The 21,091-nt window shown below is 38.7% G+C and overlaps 1 protein-coding gene across 4 annotated transcripts in view; it reads right to left on the minus strand.

Moving 5' to 3' along the window:
* The window catches only part of DTWD2 (DTW domain containing 2), a 211,192-nt gene that overhangs the window by 104,069 nt on the left and 86,032 nt on the right, over window positions 1-21,091 (minus strand). For all 4 annotated transcript variants that reach the window (XM_024127449.3, XM_024127380.1, XM_024127419.3 and 1 more), the window contains one exon: window positions 2,872-2,962. In XM_024127449.3, the coding sequence (XP_023983217.1) occupies window positions 2,872-2,962 (91 nt within the window). The remainder of the gene's footprint in view (window positions 1-2,871; window positions 2,963-21,091) is intronic.

A 21,091-nucleotide genomic window follows, 5' to 3' on the forward strand; every position in this document is an offset into this window, starting at 1 on the left:
ACAGTAAATAACTTGTGTCTGTAAAAAAGACAATGTACTAAAGGAATATCAAATATTACTTACTTTCTTTTAGGAATATCAGAGTTATTTAGCAAATTAATATACAACATAATAAAGTTATATAAGAATTTATAAAAGTAATTAAAAATAAATTTATAATTACATTATTTACGTTTAAACAGAAACCAAAAGTATTGTAGTAACAGTATTCAATAAACACACACATAGATATACCCTCAGGGACATTTTTGTGTTTACCTCTTTCACCCCTGGGTCTTGGAAGTATTGATTAAAATAACATGTAAAAGGTAAATTTACAGATGCTGAGAGTAGTTAAACTGAAAGTTCAAAAAGGAAACACAAGAGTCAGAATTTGCTGGGATTTTAACTAAAAAGAACATGTAGCAGGCTGGCACTCTGAGGAAGCCTGAAAACAACAATTTGGAGCAGCTCCTATGATGAATGGGACTAGCAGGAGATAGGTGAGAGGGAAGTTTCAGGACATTTTCCAGTGTCTCATACTGTTTTCTTCCCTCCTTACCATCACTACTGAGACTTCTACACATAATTAAATCACTTTCCAAACTTTTGTCAAAGTAACACATGTATAACAGTCAAATTAAATGTTGCCTAAAGATTTGTAATGTTCCCAGATACACCCCCCAATACTACTTCCTAGAGGCAATCACTTTAACTCTTCTAGCTATTTCTTCCAGTAGTTATGTCCATATTTCTATATATGTCTTGCTACTTCTTATCAATTTTAGATATTATCTACAAACTACCATTTATTATCATCATAATAGCTAACTTTAACGTATATAATTCTAAGTGCACTTTATATATTATTCATTTACTATGCACCACAAACAAGTAATGAAGTATATTTTTTATTATGTCCATTTCACTAATGACAAAACTGAAGCACAGAGAGGTTAATTATCTTGCCCAGGGTTACAGAGTTTACAGAGCTGTTAAGGATTTAAACTCCTGAGCCTTACTCTTAACTACAGCATTCTATAACTACAGCCTCTCGTAATAAATGAAAATTTAGCTTTCTTACAACACCCCTTACCCTTACATCTTCTAATATTTTAAGTTAAATCAATAAACAGTATTTACATCATTAATGCCTACATATACGTTGTTCACAAAAGGCCAAGCAATTTAACACAATGTTTCTTTCTTGTAAAGTTTTTTGTTATTCTTGAGATAACTGTTTTGTTTTTATCCTTAATTATCTATATGCATATACCTACTCTTTGAAATGCTCCATCATATCACCTCCATTTCATCCACTCCATCAAGTCTTCTTTTCTCAAAGCCCCCTCCTAGAGCCTATCCAAATGGTTTTCAATCATTTTTTAGGGGAAGTCATCAAATTGGCCTATTCTTTTATTGAAAACAGTATGCTGAGATTAAGCACAAGGCAGCCAAGTATGACAGACTTAGATTAAGATTGTAAAGTTCCTTGGAACTTTAAGGAAAAACAATATGGATGTACTTGTACATACAGAAAATACATTTATAGCACACACAATTATGGATGAATCATCTAAACTGTGAATTAACTATGAAGGAAGGAAGGAAGGGAAGGAGGGAGAGAAGGAGGAGAAAGTGGGGGAGGGGGTGTGGAGGACAAGAGAGGTATGAAGAAAAAAAGGAACAAATAAGAGATATGAAAATATTAAAACTGCCACAAATCAATGAAAACACCTACATTTTAAAAGCCATCTTATGTCTGGACCCATAAAACAATGAAAAGGCCCCATACTATGTATATGGCAAAATGAAAACAGCACTCATCATCAAAAATCAAGTTTTACCCACAACTGTTATGGCCAGTAAGCTATCATTTTATGTAAATTTGAGCTGCACCATGTTGTAAGTTTAAATGCAGTAAAATAATGCTAGTGATTAAAGGGTCACAATCCTGACAAAAGCATGTTGTTAACACTGAAAAAAAAAAAGGTTGCCCAACAAATGAAATATTTAACAATTTGCAATAAAAGAATAATTGCTTCATCATTTGGAAAAGGAAAGTGACAGATTAATATCCTTTAATGTCTTTGTTAAAGTCTTCAAGTGGTATACACCTCAGAAATTTAAGAAAAAAATTATTCCTCCTTCAAAAGCCTGGAAGAGTTTTAACTTCAGTTTACACTAAACCCATTTTTGTAGCATGCATCAACTAGTTTGGTATTGATGATAATTTCTGGTTTTCTATGATCTCCTTCCCTCCTCTCTTCATTACTGCAGTTAATCAAGAGTTACTAACATACATACATACTAGCACATGCATAATTCTCACCAACATATGAAATTATTAACTAAAAAGTCTTTCTATACAATACGTACACATATTTTTATATATTTATTTATATATATGTGTAAAATATACATATTTGTTCTATTCACTTAAAGAAGTAAAAAATTTATTTTACGCATTCATTTTATAACACTAAAATGCTGAGCATTATCTCTGCCCTAACAAGAAAAGACATCAAAGGATACAAGCTACGACCAAAATTTAAAAAGCAATAATTTCTTAGCTCTCTACTCACAAAAATCTCATTTTTTCCTCTATACAAAATTGTTGGAGTTCTAAATTTCTATATATTCAATATTCATTATACAATTCAGTAACGTACTTTTTGTGAAATAACACATTTTTTGTCTGTCTATAAAGCATATGATACTATACTATCATATAATATATAAAAGAAACTATTTTTTCCCAAAGAGAAAGCATTTATCATCAATTTATTTTCAAAAATGCTGAAGAGCTGAAAGGGATGAGTATGTTCATCTGTATGCTTCCTCTTGTATCCTAATACTCTATCTGAAATTGTGTATTTTATAACATCTTACCTCTGCTGGATGCTGAATTATGTACAAGTGGGTAGAGATGTGTAGAGGATGCAGTGGTAGAAACGGACACAAACACACTTTCTGAGGTCGGCTAAAGGGCAGAAAAAAAATGAAAACCTGTATGTTTAAAATAAAATTATATACCAATAACCTAAAGTTTGAACATAATCTAGAACATTATGAACATTTGAACATTATATAGATTTGCTAAAGCTGCATTCTTTTAAAATGATACCAAGAATGAATTTAATCAATCATATTTTCAATATGAGAATTTGAGAAAAGACTCAAGTAAATTTTTTACCATCCATATAGATCAAAGTACCTCAAAAAATCTTGCCTTAATTATCTTCAATGGAAGAATACTCATAAGTCACCACCATGGTCTTTTTATTCATGAAGAAACACTTTTAATAATTTGCATTCCAAATCAAGAACAGATCTCAGGTCAAAGAGAAACCTGGCAACTGATCTAAATCATCTGAAGTTGGAGAGAACAAAATGATGATAAAATATTAGAATATAATTACCACCTAGAAGAGAGTTCTAATCAAACTTAGCCATCAGTCAACATGGAGAGCTTACCAATTATGAGAAGAAACCCAAACGGGCCACCAAAGTGTTTTTGGCTAGAATTATATCCACAGAACGCCAGTCTATCCATTTGTTTTCCCTTTTGTTATTGTTTACTTTGTTGTTTTTGTTTTACTTACTTTTTAGCGCTTTACTATTGTTTCAAAAATACTTATTACAAAATTCAGATGGAATAAAAGGGTATACTTCCCATCTCAGTCCTCCAGCATGGTGCATTCTCTTCCCTAAGGACAACCAGTAATTAGTTTCTTGTGTGTTCTTCCAAAGGTATTGAAGGAATATACATGGATAGTTTACCATTATATCCTATATTTAATATGTGTGTTTATAATATGAAATTCAACAAACGGCCAGATACAGTATATGATGGAAGTAAATTTTCACAATGGATCACTATTATAGGCAGATGTTACATGCCATCACAATAGTATACAAGTGAATGTTATATTAAAGGGAATTCCCAACAGCATACTTACTACTAGAAAACTGATCACTATCAACTGTTTCCTCAATTTTACTTATGTTGAGTTATAGCCTAAGGTAAGAAATACTTATATTAATAAAACACAGCGTGATTAAATTGGTTCAATTATATCTACCACCTCATTCTGCAAGAAACTGTCAAACCTTTGCTCCTGCTGAAGAAATCATCTAGATAATATCTTACGCAGAAGTAGAAATGTATTATACAACATGACCTCACTTGCCCTCTCCACCACGGAACCCAGAGTGGATGATTAACCAAAGGAAAATCAATATACTTGCTTTCCAGTGATGTCTGAAATGATTCCGTGTGACTACTCAGTCCTACAATGGGTTCCTTCTCAGGAATGTGAGCAGATTTATAGGAATGGAGAGTCTTTCAGCGGTCCCAAGAAGACCACTTAAACATAAGTAAACACAGGAGCAGTGACTGATGGAACTATGTATACTGACAAACAGATCAAGGGCTGCAATTAGAAAGGATTTCCCATTCAATAGGAGGAGGAAGAGAATGAGATACATTAGAATTTTAAAAGTTTAAGTTTCTGATTTTTTTAGAAAGTTTTTTTAATGTGGACCATTTTTTTAAAGTCTTTATTGAATTTGTTACAACACTGCTTCTGCTTTATGTTCTGGTCCCTTGGCCCTGAGGCATGTGGGATCTTAGCTCCCCAACCAGGGATTGAACCCACAACCCCTGCATTGGAAGGAAAAGTCTTAACCACTGGACTGTCAGGGAAGTCCGTAAGTTTCTGATTTTTTTATATGAAACTCTGCATATGACTGCAATGCATGATCAGATGTCAGTAAAATTCTTTTATAAAATGTAATTTAAGATCAGATGAAGCCATTTTTAAAAAATCAGAATTTAACTGGATATCAACTTACATATTTATAAATTATATGATTCTAAGAATATGAAAGAATGCAAAAATGTCATATGTCTTATGCAGGAAGCATCTACACATCAGCAGGGCCAAAGAATTGCAAAATCCAACAAGTAAACAAGCTGAGTGAAAGCTGTAGATTTCTGTGGGTAGCAGAAAACTAGGTAAAATAAACACTTAAAATACCATCTTTAGCTCATGACATATATAGTAATTATAAAAGTCCTTAGTATGACAGGATAGCACAAAGAACTGCTTTAGCTATTGATAGCTCTGGGTTTCATGCCTGACCAAAAACTCTGTTCATGGCGGAAAAAAAAGTTACCTGGGATAGTAACTTCTTTACTGGAAGGACATGTTTGATCTTTAGGAAGATTTAGAATTAAGTAGTTTGGAGAGTTCCGCTTCCAGGATAACAGGGAAAGTTGCTTCAGAGACCCACTCTCCAGTGAAACAAGCAAAACTGACAAATACTGTTTTATAAAACAACCATTTAAAGTCTCTGGAGGAACTTCCCTGGTGGACAAGTGGTAAAGAAGCCGCCTTCCAATGCAGGGGACGCGGGTTCAATCCCTGGTCAGGGAACTAAGATCCCACATGCCACGGGGCAACTAAGCCCACATGCCACAACTACTGAGCTTGTGCGCCTCAACTAGAGGGCCTGCGTGCCACAAAGCGCAGAGCCCACGCACTCTGGAACCCGTGTGCCACAACTAAAGAAAAGAAAACCCACACGCCACAACTAGAGAGAAGCCCACGCACCACAACAAGGAGAAACCCGCACACCACAACAAAGAGCCTGCGCGCCACAAACAAAAGATTCCACGTGCCTCAACGAAGTTCCCACGTGCTGCAACTAAGACCCAGCACAGCCAAAACTAAATAAAATAAACAAATAAATAATAAATAAATCTTTTTTGTAAAACTTAAAAAAATTAAGTCTCTGGAATTTGTCCTAAGGGCATATTCAAATGAAGAAACATTATTCAAGAAAATCTATGAAAACTTGGTATTGGGATAGTTTCTGGCATTTAAGACATAACCCATTTACTACCTTGCCCCAGTTTAGGTTGACAGAAACTCCACTCCAGCTGAGTGTGGCCAAGAGAACAGAGTTTCCTCTCAGCTTTCAATCAAGACTTACCATATGTCACAGAGAAAGGTAGACCATCAGCATTTCTCAACCCTCCAACTCCAAATTGAAGAAAATAAATTCCTGGTGAGTGTGGCCAACAGAGCAGTCTCCCTTCCTCCACCCAGCCTCCACTTAAAAAACAGAAGCTTTACCACAGTGCAGGAGGCTGAAAATGCTGCGACTCCAACTGTTCTCACCCCAGTTCACTTGTAGGACAGAAGTTCTATACCAGAAGCAGCAAGTCAGAGGCTACTGACCAACCCTGTGCCCAAAACAGTGGCTCAGAGAATCCACCCTGGAGGAGAGGCAGACTATAAGAAAAGAGAGCTCTGAAGCTCTCCCCAAAGTAACTGACTTTATTTGAAATGGAGTGTGAGAAGTTCAAGCCTAAGGGTGCTCTCAAAAACAATAACTCTTCTTAATTAAGAGCAACAGCTAAATCACAGGCCAGCTAGTTCATCAGAAAGAACCATGGAAAGAGACAGCTAAGAAGAACACACATGCAGTCAGAAAAAAACTCAGAGTGGCCTCAAAAACTACCCTTCTCCAAATTTAACTGGATCAGAATGCTGAGCAATTTATTCTCCAGGGCACTGTATCGAAATGATAAAATGATCAACTGATAATTAGTGGAGCCTAATGGACAGAATGCAATACCAAAAGAAGGCAGCTTAAAAGAAAGATGTTGTAAAGAGATACTCAAAGATAATCTGCTAAAATCACTGTAATACTGGTGGTGTTTGCACAACTTTGCTAATATAACAGAAAACCTCTAAATTATACACTTTAGTAGGATAAATGCCATAGTCTGTAAATCGTGTCTTAATAAAGCTGGTTTTTTTTAAAACATAAAAACGCAATGAAAAAAGAATGTTCAACCTAATTAGTAAGAAAGAGGCACTTTACCACTATTTGACATCATGTTATGTTAAGGTGGGTTTCCTTCTCTACAATGTAAGCTACCTAAGAGCAAGGACTTGACCTACTTTTTTCACTTTTATATCCCAGAACCTAGCATAGTAAGCTATCAATAAATACTGTTGAATACATGAGGGAATACCTTTGCATTCCCTCTTACCTCGACCTTGAAATTCCTTTCTCCTCCTACACAATTTCTCATCCTATCCTTTCATTTTCTTACATATCAAATGCTGATCTCTCCTTCACTTCCTCTCTAGTACTAAAGCAATTTGTTTGTATTATAAATGAAATTCAGAGTCTCAGATCTTCCTTTGACATTTTTGTTGTTTTGTTTCCTTTTGGCCACAACGTTCAGCTTGCAGGATCTTAGTCCCCCAACCAGGGACAGAACCTGGGCCCTGGCAGTGAAAGCTCCAAGTCCTAACCACTGGACCACTAGGGAATTCCCTCAGATGTTCCTTTGTTATCATTTGTGATCTTTCTGGTAAGCAATACCATATAAGGGGAAAAAATATTTACTGAAGAAAATATTTACTTAAAAAAAAAAACAGCTAAGCACTTTACATACAAACACTGTAACTGTGATTTAAGCTAAACCTAATTGCTTTGGTTTATGCTTTCACATGCTCATAAAATATCATTACCCATTTATTTTAAAGCATGTCCCCTTTATTAACCCCCTTATTAATTAATTAAGAATTTTGCTTATTTGTTATTAACAGCAATTTTTCTCATACTTTCCTACTCCACAATTGTCTGCATGTACTATGCTGGTGACTAGCTATCCAAATGTTAAACCATCTCTTACCAAACTAGTGAATAAGTGCAGAGAAATTGCTCTCCTCAATTTAAAATCTTTTTCCAAAAGAATAAAATACCTAGGAATAAACTTAACTAAGGAGGTGAAAGATCTGTATATTGAAAACTACAAGACATTAAATGAAAGGAAATACAGAACACAAAAATAAATGGAAAGATATTCTGTACTCGTGGATTGGAAGAATTAACATTTTTTAAATGTCCATACTACCCAAAGCAATCTACAGATTCAATGCAAACCCTATCAAAATTCCAATGACATTTTTCACAGAAATAGAACAAAAATTCCTTAAATTTGTATGGAACCATTAAACCAAACAGCCAAAGCAATCTTGAGAAAGACAAATAAAGCTAGAGGCATCGTGCGCCTTGATTTCAAACTATACTAACAAAGCCCTAGTATTGGGCTTCCCTGGTGGCGCAGTGGTTGGGAGTCCGCCTGCTGATGCAAGGGACGCGGGTTCGAGCCCCGGTCCGGGAGGATCCCACGTGCCGCAGAGCGGCTGGGCCCGTGAGCCACAGCCGCTGGGCCTGCGCGTCCGGAGCCTGTGCTCCGCGATGGGAGAGGCCACAACAGTGAGAGGCCCGCATAACGAAAAAAAAAAAAAAAGCCCTAGTATTTAAACAGTATTGCACTGACATAAAAACAAACATAGAGCAACAGGACAGAACACAGAGCCTAGAAATATACCCATGCATGTATGGTCAATTAATTAACAACAAAGAAGCCAAGAATATACAATGGGGAAAGGACAGTCTCTCCTAAATGGTTTTAGGAAAGTTGGACATACAGATGAATGAAAATGGACTACTATCTTATACCATACACAAAAATCAATTCAAAATGGTTTAAAGACTTGAGTGTAAGGCTGGAAACCATAAAACTCCGAGAAGAAAATATAGGCAGCTCCTTGACTTCGGTCTTGGTAATGATTTCTTTAACCTGACACCAAAAGCAAAAGCAAAAGCAAAAATAAACAAGTGGGGGCTTCCCTTGTGGCGCAGTGGTTGAGAGTCCATCTGCCGATGCAGGGGACACAGGTTCATGCCCCAGTCTGGGAAGATCCCACATGCCACAGAGTGGCTAGGCCGGTGAGCCATGGCCGCTGAGCCTGCGCGTCCGGAGCCTGTGCTCCGGAATGGGAGAGGCCGCGTCTGTGAGAGGCCCGCGTACTGCAAAAATACATAAATAAATAAATAAATAAAAAATAAACAAGTGGGACTACATCAAACTAAAAAGCTTCTGCACAGAAACAGAAACTATCAACAAAATGAAATGACAACCGACAGACTGGGAGAAAATATTTGAAAATTATATATCTCATAAGGGGATATAAAGAACTCATACAACTCAAGAGTAAAAAAAAAAAAAACAAACAATCCAAATGAAAAATGGGCATAAAATCTGAACAGACATTTTTCTAAAGAAGATATACAGATGGCCAACAGTTACATGAAAAGATGCTCTACATCATTAATCATCAGGGAAATGCAAACCAAAACCACAATGAGATATCACCTCACATCCATTAGAATGGCTACTGTTAAGGAGAATAGCAATAAATGCTGGAGAAGGTGTGGAGATAAGGGAACCCTCCTACACTGTTGGTGCAAATATAAATTGGTGCAGCCACTAAGGAAAACAGTATGGAGATTCCTTAAAAAATTAAAAATAGAACCACTATATGATACAGCAATTCCCCTTCTGGATATTTATCTAAAGAAAATGAAAACACTAAATCAAAAAGATATCTGCATTCCCATGTTCAGTGCAGAATTATTTATAATAGCCAAGATATGGAAACAGACAAAGTGTCTATCAGTGGGTGAATGGGTAAAGAAATTGTGATATATATGCAATGGAATATTATTCAGCCATAAAAAAAACAATGAAATCTTGCCATTTGTGACAACATGGATAGACCTCCAGGGCATTGTGCTAAGTGAAATAAGTCAGACAGAGAAAGATTAATACCATATGACCTCTCTTATATATGGAATCTTTAAAAAAACATAACAAAACAAAAAAACCTAAGCTCATAGATACAGAGAAAAGATTGGTGGCTGCCAGAGGCAGGGGATGAAAGGGGGAGAAATGGATGAACTGTTTTTATATTTTTTAGTTTAAAAAAATTGAACAAAAAAGTAAGTAAAGGGCTTCCCTGGTGGCACCGTGGTTGAGAGTCCACCTGCCGATGCAGGGGACACGGGTTCGTGCTCCAGTCCGGGAAGATTCCACATGCCGTGGAGCAACTGAGCCCATGAGCCACGGCCACTGGGCCTGCACGTCCGGAGCCTGTGCTCTGCAACGGGAGAGTCCACAACAGTGAGAGGCCCGTGTACAGCAAAAAAAAAAAAAAAAAAAAAGTAAGTAAAATTTTTAAATAAAAATAAAATCTTTTTTAAAGAACAAAAGATCTCCCTACATTCAAACTTAATCATTGAAGGTTTAAATATTTCAAGTCAATAACGGATTAAATAATTTGTAAATTCAACTAAATTTTATTCAAATATTTACTGTACATCTAACTATGTACCAGACATTAGGCACTTGGGACAGTAAAAGAGAAAAAGATTACTGCTCTCATTGAATATATATGTTTTCACTGTGCCGGGAAAAATTTTTTAAAAATTCCTTGCTTCCTATGAACTATTATGGATGATAGGAAAAAAAAAGATCAGATAACTACACATCAAAACTTATTATTTATTATTTATCATTATTTATAAATAATGAACATTCATCTTAAAAATCAAACTACTTCTAGAATTTATATAGATCTAAGGAAGAAAAATTAATATCTGAATAAATATCAACAGGTAAATTGGGAATAGGTTTAGGGAATAACTATTAAGATATGTCACTGACAATATCATTGTCTTGCTATGTGATCCTGACTGTGTCAGAGGTTTTCAATTTCCTTCTTCATAGAACTAGTAATAAGGCACCAAGAAAGTTCTGGTGAATAACTACTGAATCAAATGTAATAAAAATGCAATCAGTTATGACTATTTTTCAACTAAATTATAACAGAATGACCAAAATAAGAGCTGAGATTTTTCCCTCTTCTACACTTACAACACATTGAAAATGTATTATAAATACTGTTTTCTATCACTGGGGTTTATCTTCTTTAAAATCTATACAACCAATTAATGTTAATTATATTCTTAACATATAAATGGAATTTTCAAATAATTTCCCTGAACAAATTTTATGAAATAAGCTTTTTCTTCTTTTCTAAATAAGGTTGTAGAAATAAATACATAGGCTTCCTGTCAAACTAGGACTGACTGGCTTCTGAAGTGAATGCTGTAAAACGGGTAATCTGTCACTCTGGGTATGCTATCTTTGATAGCCTGCAGGGAAATAAAATTATATCTGACATATGACTAGAGATGCTAAAACCTACAAAAACATCTTCCAAAAGTTTAATTAATATTTGAAAGTTTAATTAATTTCTAACATAATATTCACTGAAAGTTATTTTTCTCATAGTACTAATAAGGCATACTTTAAAGATTAGTGAATACGGGACTTCCCTGGTGGCGCAGTGGATAAGAATCTGCCTGCCAATGCAGGAGACACGGGTTTGATCCCCGATCGGGGAAGATCCCACATGCCACGGAGCAACTAAGCCTGTGCGCCACAACTACTGAGCCTGTGCTCTAGAGCCCACGTGCCACAACTACTGAGCCCACGTGCTGCAACTGCTGAAGCCCACGTGTCTAGAGCCCGTGCTCCACAATAAGAGAAGCCACCGCAAAGAGAAGCCCACACAACGCAACAAAGAGTAGCCCCAACTTGCCACAACTAGAGAAAGCTCGTGCGCAGCAACGAAGACCCAACATAGCCAAAAATAAATAAAATTAAATCTTTAAAAAAAAAAAAGATCAGTGAATAGATTTACAAGAATCACTATCCTAAAAAGAATTTCTTTTACCCACGAAACAAAAGCAAATGTAGAACCCAGATAGATAATGCACCTCAAATTTTCCAACACTCAACAAAAAATTTTTAGTCCCATAGAGTGAAAAAGTAAAAAACAAAGAGTTTCATCACTTTTCAATAGATCAGTTGAACAGATACACTGGATTACACATAAAAATGGAAACAACTTTCTAATTTTAAAACAGACTTTGAAAAACGAAATGCCACAGTGCCCTCTACTGTCACTTTAAACAAGCTTAAATAATCTGTAAAATAAACTCTAGGTTTTACATTTTTGAAACTATATCCAATATAATCAATGAAAGAAGAAACAGCTTTTCATTATTATTATAATAAAATTTCACCTCATAAAGAGAAGCAATCTCAACCATGTCTGATTGCTTCAAGTGTAAAAGAAATGATATTCTCATAACCCCTTAAATCTGTTTTTTATCACTACATTATTTTATTTTATAAATGCCTTCAGGACTAGAGGAACAATAGACTTAGAAAACAAAATCACTGTTATAGGAGAGGAAGTAACTCTCTAAAGACAATAAATATCTTTAGATGAGACATATTGACCTAGGCATGCTTAGAAGAGTGGTGTCCAAAGTGAGTTAAGTAAAATATCCCAATGGGGTGCAAAAAGATAGTATCAATATTATCACTTCTATTTATAATTAAACAACTAATATTTAGTACATAGAATAACACTCCCTCTGTGGGATGGTATATCACATGGTAATGTGTATCCTAATAGAAAAGGAGGAGTTTCATAACATGAAGTGTTAACAACAGCACCTACAAAGAAACTATATACCCACAAAGAGTCTATACTGAAGAAATTCTAATTACATAATCACAAATAAACAACAAGTATATGGTAGAGCTGTTCCTTTCTTACTGCTACTTCAAACTCTTCATTAGAGTTAATAAATCTAATCAGATGACAATAACTTTAAAAAGTAGAAATTATGAAGATTATTTGAACTGTGAAATCACATCTTACTATCAGTAAGTTACTATCATAAACCTTACTGTAAGTATATATTATGTCTCAAAAATACTAAATAATAAGACTAGGACTCCATCACAATTAGCAAAACTTTTTTTTTTTTTTTTTTGGCGGTACGCGGGCCTCTCACTGTTGTGGCCTCTGCCATTGTGGAGCACAGGTTCCAGACTCACAGGCTCAGCGGCCATGGCTCACAGGCCTAGCCGCTCCGCAGCATGTGGGATCTTCCCGGACCGGGGCACAAACCCCCGTCCCCCGCATCGGCAGGCTGACTCTCAACCACTGTGCCACCAGGGAAGCCCCAGCAAAACATTTTTAAATAGTTTATTTCACCATTATCTTTTCCCTTTTATCTATGTTTTTTTTACGGTTTAAGAAACAAGTCATACGTTAGTATATGATAAATGTATATTATCATAGATAAATATGTATACCTATTAGAATTAGATCCTAAATAGTTTAATCAACTGTGGTATGTATTCAGAATAATTTAGAGATCACTGGCCTAGAAATAAGCTTGTTCCTACTACAAGATCTATAACTAAGGAAAATTTTAGTAAGTGTTATTATAATTAAAGAAGCCTTCAGAGGAGCCAGATGCTTGGGAAACAAAAGCCTTGTGTCCAGATAGATGACTATATACAGCATCTATATAAAGCCCCTACTAGAGCCGCAATGACAAAGTGACAGATCAACTGAGAATCTTGTCATAAAGTAACCATCTATAGTCAGTTATCCTATTATTTACTTTGTCTTCTTATATAGAAATAAAACAAATACAAAAAAATAAACATCTTGGGCTTCCCTGGTGGCACAGTGGTTGGGAGTCCGCCTGCCGATGCAGGGGGCACGGGTTCGTGCCCCGGTCCGGGAGGATCCTGCGTGCCGCGGAGTGGCTGGGCCCGTGGGCCATGGCCGCTGGGCCTGCGCGTCCGGAGCCTGTGCCCCGCAGCGGGAGAGGCCGCAGCGGTGAGAGGCCCGCGTACCGCAAAAAAATAAAAATTAAAAATTAAAAATAAATAAATAAACATCTTTCTTAATAGCAAGTTAAGTAAATCACTCTTTGCTCTACAAACTCTTATTTTATACTATCATAATTTGTCTTAAATATTTATTACATAGACACGTTTTCCCTCACATTCAATTCACTATGAATTCTAGAGGAAACAATTTCTTAATTATTTTTCTATGACCCAAGCTGTGCCTTTACTGGATACTGAATTAATAATGATTGAATGAACAAAGACTACCCATATGATTCATCAAATTAAGCCTCCAGATCCACGTGCAGCAGAATTCTATGCTCCTTAGCCATTGGCCAACTAAAGGGAACAGCATGAATGGCCATCCTGACAAGCAAGGAGTCAGAAGTTAAACTGTCCCAAGGACCAGCTATACCTCAGTAGAGATATTTTACAAAGAATAGCATAGAATGAGGACCATGTTACTATAAAACATTTTCATTTTCTTTATTCTTTCTTCTCCTTTCCCTTGCCTAAAATCTGTCTATATTTTAAAATGCAGATTTGGAATACCTAATTTATTAAGGAAATATTCCTCCTAAATTTACATAAAGGTCCATTTCTTCAAAAGAGCAAAAGAGAACTGAGAATTTTCTTTGATATAAGAGAGAAAAATATATAAGGTTTAAGATAGGGTTACTTTACTACATAAGAGAACACAAGAATGCTATGAATAAGCCACCGATTTTGATGTCCCTAAAAAAAGTATTTTTGTTTTTTTTTTGTTTTTGTTTTTGTTTTTTTTTTGCGGTACGCGGGCCTCTCACTGCTGTGGCCTCTCCCACCGCGGAGTGCAGGCTCCGGACACACAGGCTCAGCGGCCATGGCTCACGGGCCCAGCCGCTCCGTGGCATGTGGGATCCTCCCAGACCGGGGCGCGAACCCGGTTCCCCTGCATCGGCAGGCGGACGCGCAACCACTGCGCCACCAGGGAAGCCCCTAAAAAAAGTATTTTTCATCTATGGAATATTTATTTGTAGCTGGAAAATGAGTATTTTAAAAGCCCTAGGATTATAAACTCTCCATCATGAGGCAATTTAATTATGGTGACCTGCAACATTAACACATGCAAAGTTATTTACTTGCCCTTAATCTTTGAATCTAGAAAAACTACCCAAACAGGGAAGAAGTTGACTAACTACAAAATAAACCAATTTTATAAATAATAATAATGATAATTCATGGAGAAGAAAAAGAAAGGGGAAGGAGGGAGAAAAAGAGGGGAAGGAAGAAAGGAGAAGGAAGAGGAGGAAAGAGAAAAAGATAAGAGATGAGAACAAGGAGGAAAGGGAAAGAGGAAGAATTTAACAACTGCACAATTTTGTGCATATGTGCATATGCTATAGGCACTATGCTAAATACTTTACCTTCATTTAATTCTTACAAAACCTGTCAAAGAAAGGTAGTATTATTGCCCTTATTTACAGATGAAGAAACCAAGGCTACGAAAGGTTAAATACCTTTCTCAAGAGAAAAGAGCTGGGGCTAGAACCCAGTTCTAATTCCAAAGTATATGCCCTTAATCAACACATTTTGTTGATTCCATATAAGCATTTAATGTCAATAAAAAGTCTTAACATAACTCTGTAGAGCTGCCCTAGGTCCCAGAAGGCCTAGCACTAAAATTAAAATATTTGGTGATAAATAAACCTAACAGTCTGAAAGAGACAAGGAAGAAGCAAAAAGTCAAAGTCAAAGAAAGGTCAAAGAACATTCCATCCAAAAGCAGTAGAATACACATTCTTTTCAAGTGTATATGTAACATTCTCCAGGATAAATCACATGCTAGGCCACAAATCAAGTCTCTACAAATTTAAGATGACTGAAACCATATCAAGCATCTTTTCTAACCACAAAGGTATGAGACTAAAAATCAAGTACAATAAAATAAAAAAAAAATTGTGGGGCTTCCCTGGTGGTGCAGTGCTGGAGAGCCTGCCTGCCGATGCAGGGGACACGGGTTCATGCCCCGGTTCGGGAAGATCCCACATGCAGCGGAGCGGCTGGGCCCGTGAGCCATGGCCGCTGAGCCTGCGCGTCTGGAGCCGGTGCTCCGCAATGGGAGAGGCTACAACAGCGAGAGGCCGGTGTACCGCAAAAAAAAAAAAAAGAAAAAAAGAAAAAAAAAATTGCCAAAACCCGAGCTCCGCAATGGGAGAGGCTACAACAGCGAGAGGCCGGTGTACCGCAAAAAAAAAAAAAAGAAAAAAAGAAAAAAAAAATTGCCAAAAACACAAACACGTGGACACTTAACAATATGCTACAATGTGTCACTGAAGAAATCAAAGGGAAAATCAAAAAATATCTGGAGACATATGAAAATGGAAACACAACATTCCAAAATCTATGGGAAACAGCAAAAACAGTTCTAAAAGGAAGGTTTATAGCAATACAAGCCTACCTCAAGGAATAAAAAAAAAATCTCAAAAAATCATTCTAGCCTTACATCTAAAGGAAGTAGAAAAAGAACAACAAACAAAACCCAAAGTTAGATTCAGAAGAAGATGGCGGAAGGATGCGAAGATCACCTTCCTCCCCACAGATACATCAAAAATACATCTACAGGTGGAATTGTTCCTACAGAACACCCACTGAACGCTAGCAGAAGACCTCAGACCTCCCAAAACGCAAAAAACTCCCCACGTACCTGGGTAGGGCAAAAGAAAAAAGAATAAACAGAGACAAAAGAATAGGGACAGGACCTGCACTGGTGGGAGGGAGCTGTGAAGGAGGAAAGGTTTCCACACAATAGAAGCCCCTTCGCGGGCGGAGGCTGCAGGTGGCGGAGGGGGGAAGTTTCAGAGCCACAGAGGAGAGCGCAGCAATAGGGGTGCGGAGGGCAAAGCGGAGAGATTCCCGCACAGAGGATCGGTGCCGACCAGCACTCACCAGCCCAAGAGACTTGTCTGCTCACCTGCCAGGACGAGTGGGGGCTGGGAGCTGAGGCTCAGGCTCCAGGGCTTAGATCCCAGGGAGAGGACTGGGGTTGGAAGCGTGAACACAGCCTGAAGGGGTTAATGCGGCACGGCTAGCTGGGAGGGGGTCTGGGAAAAGTCTGGAGCTGCCGAAGAGACAAGAGACTTTTTCTTGCCTCTTTGTTTCCTTGTGCGAGGAGAGGGGATTAAGAGCACTGCTTAAAGGAGCTCCAGAGACCGGCGCAAGCCACGACTATCAGCGCAGACTCCAGAGACGGGCATGAGACACTAAGGCTGCTGCCGCTGCCACCAAGAAGCCTGCGTGCAAGCACAGGTCACTGTCCACACGTCGCCTCACAAAAGAATAGGGACAGGACCTGCACTGGTGGGAGGGAGCTGTGAAGGAGGAAAGGTTTCCACACAATAGAAGCCCCTTCGCGGGCGGAGGCTGCAGGTGGCGGAGGGGGGAAGTTTCAGAGCCACAGAGGAGAGCGCAGCAATAGGGGTGCGGAGGGCAAAGCGGAGAGATTCCCGCACAGAGGATCGGTGCCGACCAGCACTCACCAGCCCAAGAGACTTGTCTGCTCACCTGCCAGGACGAGTGGGGGCTGGGAGCTGAGGCTCAGGCTCCAGGGCTTAGATCCCAGGGAGAGGACTGGGGTTGGAAGCGTGAACACAGCCTGAAGGGGTTAATGCGGCACGGCTAGCTGGGAGGGGGTCTGGGAAAAGTCTGGAGCTGCCGAAGAGACAAGAGACTTTTTCTTGCCTCTTTGTTTCCTTGTGCGAGGAGAGGGGATTAAGAGCACTGCTTAAAGGAGCTCCAGAGACCGGCGCAAGCCACGACTATCAGCGCAGACTCCAGAGACGGGCATGAGACACTAAGGCTGCTGCCGCTGCCACCAAGAAGCCTGCGTGCAAGCACAGGTCACTGTCCACACGTCGCCTCCCGGGAGCCTGTGCAGCCCACCACTGCCAGGGTCCCATGATCCAGGGACAACTGCCCCAGGAGAACGCACAGCACGCCTCAGGTTGCCGCAACGTCACACCAGCCTCTACCACCGCAGGCTCGCCCCGCATCCGTACCCCTCCGTCCCCCCCGCCTGAGTGAGCCAGAGCCCCTGAATCAGCAGTTCCTTTAACCCTGTCCTGCCTGAGCGAAGAAGAGACGCCCTCAGGCGACCTATACGCAGAGGCGGGGCCAGATCAAAAGCTGAACCCCGGGAGCTGTGCGAACAAAGAAGAGAAAGGGAAATTTCTCCCAGCAGCCTCAGAAGCAGCGGATTAAAGCTCCACAATCAACTTGATTTACCCTGCATCTGTGGGATACCTGAATAGACAACTAATCATCCCAAATTGAGGAGGTGCACTTTGGGAGCAAGATAGATTATTTTTTCCCCTTTTCCTCTTTTTGTGAGTGTGTATGTATATGCTTCTGTGTGAGATTTTGTCTGTATATCTTTGCTTTCACCATTTGTCCTAGGGTTCTGTCTGTCCGTTTTTTTGTTTGTTTGTTTGGGGTTTTTTTGTTTTTTCTTTGCTTGTTTTGTTTTTTACTTTTTAAAATTTTCTTAATAATTATTTTTTATTTTCATAACTTTATTTCATTTTACCTTACTTAATTTTATTTTATCCTATTTCTTTCTTTCTATTTATTCTCCCTTTTATTCTGAGCTGTGTGGAGGACAGTCTCTTGGTGCTCCAGCCAGGCGTCAGGGCTGTGCCACTGAGATGGGAGAGCTAACTTCAGGACACTGGTCCACAAGAGACCTCCCACCTCCAAGTAATATCAAACAGTGAAAATCTCCCAGAGATCTCCATCTCAACACCAACACCCAGCTTCACTCAATGACCAGCAAGCTACAGTGCTGCACACCCTAAGCCAAACAACTAGCAAGATAGGAACACAGCCACATCCATTAGCAAAGAGGCTGCCTAAAACCATAATAAGGCGACAGACACCCCAAAGCACACCACGGGACGTGGACCTGCCCAACAGAAAGACAAGATCCAGCCTCATCCACCAGAACACAGGCACAAGTCCCCTCCACCCGGAAACCTACACAACCCACTGAACCAACATTAGCCACTGGGGACAGAGACCAAAAACAATGGGAACTACGAACCTGCAGCCTGCGAAAAGGAGACCCCAAACACAGTAAGATAAGCAAAATGAAAAGACAGAAAAACACACAGCAGAGCTTCCCTGGTGGCGCAGTGTTTGAGAGTCTGCCTGCCGATGCAGGGGACAGGGGTTCGTGCCCCAGTCCGGGAAGATCCCACATGCCGCGGAACAGCTAGGTCCGTGAGCCATGGTTGCTGAGCCTGCGCGTCTGGAGCCTGTGCTCCGCAACGGGAGAGGCCACAACAGTGAGAGGCCCACGTACAACAAAAAAAAAAAACCAGCAAACCAAATTCAACAATACATTAAAAGGATCATACACCATGATCAAGTGGGATTTATCCAGAGGTGCAAGGATGTTTCAATATGTTTGGATATGTCTCCTCAGGCAAGGGAACCAAGTAGCAAAATAATCAATATGATACACCACATTAACTAAAAAATAAAAATCATATTATCATCTCAATAGATGCAAGAAAAGCTTTTGACAAAATTCAACATCCATTTATGATAAAAAAAAAAACTCTCAACAAAGTGGGTACAGAGGGAACATACCTCAACATAATAAAGGCCATATATGATAAGCCCATAGGTAACACAAAACAAAGAAAACATATTAAAAGCAGCAAGGGAAAAACAACAAATAACACACAAGGGAACCCCCATAAGGTTAACAGCTGATGTTTCAGCAGAAACTCTGAAAGCCAGAAGGGAGTGGCAGGACATACTTAAAGTGATGAAGGAGAAAAACCTACAAACAAGATTACTCTACCCAGCAAGGTTCTCATTCAAATCTGATGGAGAAATTAAAGCCTTTACAGATAAGCAAAAGCTGAGAGAGTTCAGCACCACCAAACCAGCTTTACAACAAATGCCAAAGGAACTTCTCTAGGCAAGAAACACAAGAGAAGGAAAAGACCTACAAGAACAAACACAGGGGCTTCCCTGGTGGCGCAGTGGGTGCGCGTCCGCCTGCCGATGCAGGGGAACCGGGTTCGCGCCCCGGTCTGGGAGGATCCCACATGCCGCGGAGCAGCTGGGCCCGTGAGCCATGGCCGCTGAGCCTGTGCGTCCGGAGCCTGTGCTCCGCAACGGGAGAGGCCGCAGCAGAGGGAGGCCCACATGCCACAAAAAAATAAATAAATAAAATAACAAACACAAAACAAGTAAGAAAATGGGAATAGGAACATACATATCGATAATTACCTTAAATGTAAATGAATTAAATGCTCCCAGCAAAAGACACAGACTGGCTGAATGGATACAAAAACAAGACCCGTATATATGCTGTCTACAAGAGACCCACTTCAGACCTAGGGACACATACAGACTGAAAGTGAGGGGATGGAAAAAGATATTCCATGCAAATGGAAATCAGAAGAAAGCTGGAGTAGCAATTCTCATATCAGACAAAATAGACTTTAAAGTAAAAACTATAACAAGAGACAAAGAAGGACACTATATAATGATCAAGGGATCGATCCATGAAGAAGATATAACAATTGTAAATATTTATGCACCCAACATAGGAGCACCTCAATACATAAGGCAAATACTAACAGCCATAAAAGGGGAAATCGACAGTAACACAATCATAGTAAGGGACTTTAACACCCCACTTTCACCAATGGACAGATCATCCAAAATGAAAATAAATAAGGAAACACAAGCTTTAAATGATACATTACACAAGATGGACTTAATTGATATTTATAGGACATTCCATCCAAAAACAACAGAATACACATTTTTCTCAAGTGCTCATGGAACATTCTCCAGGATAGATCATATATTGGGTCACAAATCTAGCCTTGGCAAATTTAAGAAAATTGAAATCATATCAAGTATCTTTTCTGACCACAACACTATGAGACTAGATATCAATTACAGGAAAAGATCTATAAAAAATACAAACACATGGAGGCTAAACAATAAACTACTTAATAACGAAGTGATCACTGAAGAAATCAAAGAGGAAATCAAAAAATACTTAGAAACAAATGACAATGGAGACACGACGACCCAAAACCTATGGGATGCAGCAAAAGCAGTTCTAAGAGGGAAGTTTATAGCAATACAATCCTACCTTAAGAAACAGGAAACATCTCGTATAAACAACCTAACTTTGCACCTAAAGCAACTAGAGAAAGAAGAACAAAAAAACCCCAAATTTAGCAGAAGGAAAGAAATCATAAAGATCAGATCAGAAATAAATGAAAAAGAAATGAAGGAAACAATAGCAAAGATCAATAAAACTAAAAGCTGGTTCTTTGAGAAGATAAATAAAATTGATAAACCATTAGCCAGACTCATCAAGAATAAAAGGGAGAAGACTCAAATCAATAGAATTAGAAATGAAAAAGGAGACGTAACAAC

Source organism: Physeter macrocephalus, chromosome 8 (assembly GCF_002837175.3).
Source record: "Physeter macrocephalus isolate SW-GA chromosome 8, ASM283717v5, whole genome shotgun sequence".
Classification (NCBI taxonomy): Eukaryota; Metazoa; Chordata; class Mammalia; order Artiodactyla; family Physeteridae; genus Physeter; species Physeter macrocephalus.